Raw genomic sequence first — 6,000 nt, forward strand, 5'->3', positions numbered from 1 at the left:
ATATAAAGAGAGAGAGAGAGAGAGTTGCTTACGTTAATTTACGGATTTTAAAATTGTAGTTAAAGTTTGAGTAATGTGGTTTTGTCTTTGTAGTCAGTTTTAGCTATGTTTGTATTTTCAAGTTTCAATATTGAAATTATTATTTTTTTAATTAGATGGTGGTTATTTTACTTTTACAACTACCTAAGCAAAGCGTTTTAGTTAAAGACGATTACCCTGACTTTTGCCCAGGCGACTCCATTTGACAACGATCTGAACGAGAACTTCCACCTGGACGCGTCTCTGATGCTGCAGCCAATCGATGAAGAGCGCATTAAAGAGAAGCACCTGAAGAAGAGCAACACTATTCGCTGGTTTAGAGAGACGCAGGTGCGCAAGCTGACCCGGGATGGCTCTTTCCCACACTGGTTCCACGGCATGATCACACGGAGGTTAGACGCAGAGCATATAGTACACTGATCATATAATAAACTGAGCATCTAATTGGGTTTATCATGTGCTGACTGTAACTCTGCTTTTCAGGCAAGCGGAAGATCTTCTCATCGACAAACCTCTAGGCTGCTTCTTGGTGCGAGTCGGTCAAAGTCGTGAGGGTTTCACTCTGACATTCAGGTATACATTCATTCCTGAACTGTGGGTACATTTCCATTCGTTTTTTTTTTTACTGGAATGATATACAAAAAATGTGTAATTTATAGTAAAGTGAATTCATTATTAATGTAAATTCATTCTTGAACGGGATGGGGACATTTCAATTCTGTTGCTAATTGTTGTTTATTTTTTATCCCTCATCTAACAGATTTGACATTTTCCACCATTTTGTGCTTTAGCTCAGGATGCTAACCTCAAACCATAAGCCACAAGTGTCATTTCTGAAACAGAATTATATGTATTTTTATCATATTATGTTTATAGAAGGTGGATGAAAAATTCACTAAAATATCACACTAAGAAAGTTGACTTTATTAATCGACTATTGGTGTATCCCTAAATATTTAGTACAAATTAATGTACAATTATTAAAAAGCCCCTATTATACATTAAAAAGGGTCATTTTTTGGTTTTAAGGCAGGCATGTCCAAACTCGGTCCTGGAGGGCCGGTGTCCTGCAATCAAACACCCCTGGGCTGACTAATCAAGCTCTTACTAGGCTTTTTAGAAACATCCTTGCAGGTGTGTTGAGGCAAGTTGGAGCTTAAATCTGCAGGACATCGGCCCTCCAGGACTGAGTTTGGACACTCCTGTTTTAAGGGTCTCCAAAAACAGGTTGATCTGCATGCAAGGTCAAAAAAACACTTTCATTGTCTTATAATCTGCATTTATTTTTACCTAATTATTCTAGCGACTCCCATATGAATTGTCCAGCGATTAATTGGTTCCTTATCCGCACTGATTGGACCGATGAAAGCCTGTTGTAATTGGTCGACAGTGTTCAGCGCGAGACATTGTTGATATGCCATGCTGGGCATTTTACTCTATTGAAGTACTCAGAGAGCATATGTGTATGTGTAAGCATACCTGCCAACACTGCTGTTTTTCCAGGGAGTCTCCTGTATTTCAGACCCATCTCCAGCCACCCTCCCGTTTTAGTATTTATCTCGGAAAGCTCCCCCGGTCCTCAGCATATTGGTACGGTCTGTGAAACCCCCGGGTCGCCAACATTGGTATAGGATCCAATCGCAGCAGCCGCCCGAAACACGCTTCACATTAGTTACCAACACCACAGTACACAGTACCCGGTTCTCAACAGTGTTATTCAGACACCTCACCCCCGAACCTAACCCCCTCCCGGTCTCCCGGATTTTCAGGGAAAGATGTTGGCAGGTATTTGTGTGAGCCCAGTGCAGGAGGGCATTAGGATATTGCTCTATTCTTAACCATGACACACATTCAGTATTAATCCACACAGTGGCAAAAGCTGAACTATTTTGAAACTTGACCACTGCACGTGTGTAAGAACAGCTGACGATGACAAACAGCACTGGAGCGCGAGCTCACAAACGCATTGAAATCTGTAAACAAAGCAGCACGCGTCGCGTTTTTAACATGGCATTAGACACGATGTGAGAATATAAAGAGTTAACCAGATACAGTACATCATTTGCAAGCTAGAGAAAACATGGAGGCAGCCATTTAAATCGCACTTAAATTACTTACACTTGTGAAATGGAGGGAGAAACTGATCCATGATCCACTGATCCATGTACTGATAAAGTTCCTGTCGAGCTCTGACAAAGTCCCATACATCAAGTCTTTTCTGCTCCTTCCTTTATCAAACGGCCAACGAATGCCCTGTTATAAGCGTGTTGATCGCTAAAGCACTTGTCAGAAAAATGACAGGAACAAAGCACAAGGCTGGGGCTATAATGCTGAGATATTTTTGCACAAATAAACCTCAACCACTGACTCTTCACAGTTTCATCTTTGGGTAGAGAAAATAATGCTAACTTTACCCACACACTTCCTGTAATATCCAGTTGAGCAACCGGCGTCTGCTACTGTGCTAGTGGGCGGGGCCGCAGGTTTCAATTTTCCCGGGTTTGCGCGCGCAACAATTGGGTGGGGCTTAAGTTGGTATTGACTTCACGCCGAAACGACTAAAGACTCATTATCAAGTCGACTCTTTTATTAATAAATCATTAGTTTTAAACACTGTGCACTTTCAGATTTAAGCCTTAGCTGGATATTTCACTTCACTTAGAGCTGTGTTACACTATATTTTCTTCATATAATTTTAATTTTTGTTTTGGTTTTTTTGATGTCTTTTAATCATCTGCTGATGATGTTTCTCTAAATCAGAGGTGCCGATCGTTGTCGTCACTACATGGTGGAGATGCAGAGCAATGGGAAGTATGTGATCCTGGGTGAAGATCGAGCTCATTCTTCTCTCACAGACCTGGTCCAGTACCACACTCAGGTGGGCATCAAGCCCTTCATGGAGCTGCTGACGGTGCCATGTGGACAGGTGAGCTCTATGGTGCTTTATGTGAATTATAGGAGTACCTTACATTTAAAGGCACAATGAGTAGTTTTAAATCACTAGAGGGCGATTTGTTTATTTGTTTGGTTATTTATTATCTTTTTTTTTATTTTTACCATGTGCTACAGATGGGATATGGCTTGTGAGTAGGAAAATATCACATGGATTCCATTTAAGATTAAACAAAATGCTGCTGTTAGTTTAAAAACAAATGCAAAGATTATGATATTAGGCTTTACTGATACTATTTGTTCGACTAAATGTTGGAATATTTTAAGGGGGAAAAATCTACATGCTGGAATTCACATAAGGATCTCATTGCCGTGACACTGCTTCAAGTTTTCTTTTTTTAAACCGGAAGAACGAATTTGCTTGAAATAACGCAAAAACAACCAGTTTTCACTTGTTAGTGAAATATATGTGTCCTAATAGTGTTTTTGAAAGCGTGGGACACATATATGACTGTCAACATCTCAAATAATGTGTTTCGTGACCCTTTAAGTTTTTAGTTATACTCCCAAAATCATTCAGCATTCATATTCCTTAGCTAAAAATGTCCACAGATTCTGTCAGGCCCTGTCCATACTTTAAAAATCAGTATTTCATATGCTGCAAAACAGGAATAAAGAGTGAGTGTGGTTTGTGTTTGGACAGATGTGCGATCAGGAGCCGGACTATGAGGAGCTCAAGGCTTTTTCCTCGGCGGTGGAGAGCGTTGACGGTCCCGCTGAAAACATGGACACGGGGTCAAATAAAGTGCACTTGCAGATGCAGAGACTGTTCCTGCCACCAGGAGGAAACTCAAACCATGAGCACCACCGAGCCCCAGTGCTGAAGCGCATCTCTGACCGCCGCAGACGAATGGAGGCGGCACAAACCGAACGCAAGGAGGAGGATCTGACCAATCAGAGCAGGCCTTTCCCTCGACTCTACCCATCAATACGGCTAGCCATGAGGGAGATCCAGCAAATCCAAGAGGTATACACACAAACAGACATGTTGCTATATCCTGATACAGACTCTCATATCTGTTGATAAGGAAAACATCCTCTGACCATTCACAATACCAAGAGTAAGATAGATCAGGTATGGATCACATATCTGATGAGCTGTAGAGGGAGGAATGTTTGCATGCCTAAATGCATTGAGTTGCTGCCATGTGATTGGCTGATTAGAAATTTGCATTAACGAGCAGTTGGACAGGTGTACCTAATAAAGTGGCCAGTAAGTGTATCGCACAACAAATCATTCTCATTGTCACAGACCAACTTGCAGTTAAACTGAATGAAAGATTGTTGATAGTTTTGATGTTTGTATAGTAAGTTCTTTGTTCTCGTAAAGATGTAGTAAAGACAATATTTCAACACATTGCATAATATAAACGTATTTCCTGCCAGAAAAGCTTCATTTGGGCGCTGTGGGGAAAATGCCACCAAGTCAGTGTGAGAGCCTGACGTTTTAATGTGGGGTTTTTCTTCCCATCTTGTTCAAACAAAACCACATTGAACGCATGTTTCTTCAAATGCCTTGTTTTTCATTTCCAGCAGAGCCAAGAACAGATCCAGATTCCCTCCAGCAAAGACCTGAGCTCCTGGAAGAGGACGGGTGAGAGATTTCATCCATAAACCCTTTTCAGTCTTAAATATAAATTTTTATATTTCTTATATTATTATATTTAGAAAGTCATACAGGTTTATGGATGAAAATAGTTCAGTTACATATACGGTACAAGTCAGAATTGTTAGCCATCCTGTTCAATCCCCAATTTCTGTTTAAAAGAGAGGAGATTTTATCATCACACTTCTAAATAAAACAGTTTTATTAACTCATCTCTAATAACTGATTTATTTTATCTTTGCCATCATGACAGTAAATAATATTTGACTACATATTTTTCAACTAGTATTCGGCTTAAAGTGACATTTAAAGGCTTCACTTGGTTAATTAGTGTATAACAGGGGTTTGTTCTGCAGGCAATCAGAAAAAAAATAGCTTAAGGGGCTAATAATATTGATCTTAAAATGGTTTTTAAAAAAATTTTAAAAATGGTTTTTATTCTAGCCGAAATTAAACAAATCAGACTTTTCCAGAAGAAAAAATATTATAGGAAATACTGTGAAAAATTCATGAATCTGTTCAACATCATTTGGCAAATATTTGTCTAAGAACCAAAATTTCACAGCAAATTTCAGCTGAACCTTCACTGAAAGTCATGCAGGTTTATGGATGAAAGACGCTGACGTTATTTTATAATATCAGAATGAATGTGTTAGTAAATGTGGCCACAGAGCAGCTTATTAAAGCTCATTTTTACGCCAGGTTCAGACCGCACTGTATTTATCTGTTATCATAGTAACTAAAACAGATGTTGACTCTACACTCGTGTGCAAACAAAAGCCTGTGAAGGCAAGTGGAGTTCTGCTTTCCCTGATCTCAGAACTCAAACCTATCATAAGTGTCAATTTATGAAATTAGGATTAATACATCGTCAATGAACAGTCGCTCCATTGATGTATAGTATGATTCATGTTTGGCTGAGATACTACTATTCGAGAATCTGGAGTGTGAGGGTGCTAAAAAAATCTGACTGTAGAGTAAATTGTCTTCACAGTTGGATAAATGAAGCATTTCATATAACTAATTCAAATTAGGGTTTGATTATTCACTCATTTATTTATTTTTCGGCTTAGTCCCTTTATTAATCAGGGATCACCACAGCGGAATAAACCGCCTACATATCCAGCATGTGTTTTACACAGCGGATGCTCTTCCAGCCGCAACCCATTACTGGGAAACGTCCATACACTCCCATTCACACATGCACTACAGACAATTTAGCTTACCCAATTCCCCTATAGCGCATGTGTTTGGACTGTGGGGGAAACTGGAGTAGCCGGAGGAAACCCACGCCACGGGGAGAACATGCAAACTTCACACAGAAACACCAACTGACCCAGCCGAGACTCAAAGTACTTAAAACTATTTTAAAAATCAAACTGTTATGATAAATTAATAATTAA

General features: G+C 39.6%; 1 protein-coding gene across 3 annotated transcripts in view; it reads left to right on the forward strand.

Moving 5' to 3' along the window:
- The window catches only part of unm_sa41569 (un-named sa41569), a 66,903-nt gene that overhangs the window by 60,319 nt on the left and 584 nt on the right, over positions 1-6,000 (forward strand). For 2 of the 3 annotated variants that reach the window (XR_015500685.1, XM_087269961.1), the window contains exons 25-29: positions 232-431; positions 523-612; positions 2,800-2,965; positions 3,635-3,958; positions 4,528-4,585. Coding sequence is in view for 2 of the 3 variants with exons in the window: in XM_087269961.1 (XP_087126087.1) it covers positions 232-431; positions 523-612; positions 2,800-2,965; positions 3,635-3,958; positions 4,528-4,585 (838 nt within the window). In the remaining variant the exon portion in view is untranslated. Of the gene's footprint in view, positions 1-231; positions 432-522; positions 613-2,799; positions 2,966-3,634; positions 3,959-4,524; positions 4,586-6,000 lie in introns of all 3 variants that reach the window. The other variant, XM_087269960.1, reaches the window with a different exon arrangement.

Source organism: Danio rerio, chromosome 10, assembly GCF_052040795.2.
Source record: "Danio rerio strain M-AB ecotype USA chromosome 10, GRCz13ab, whole genome shotgun sequence".
Classification (NCBI taxonomy): Eukaryota; Metazoa; Chordata; class Actinopteri; order Cypriniformes; family Danionidae; genus Danio; species Danio rerio.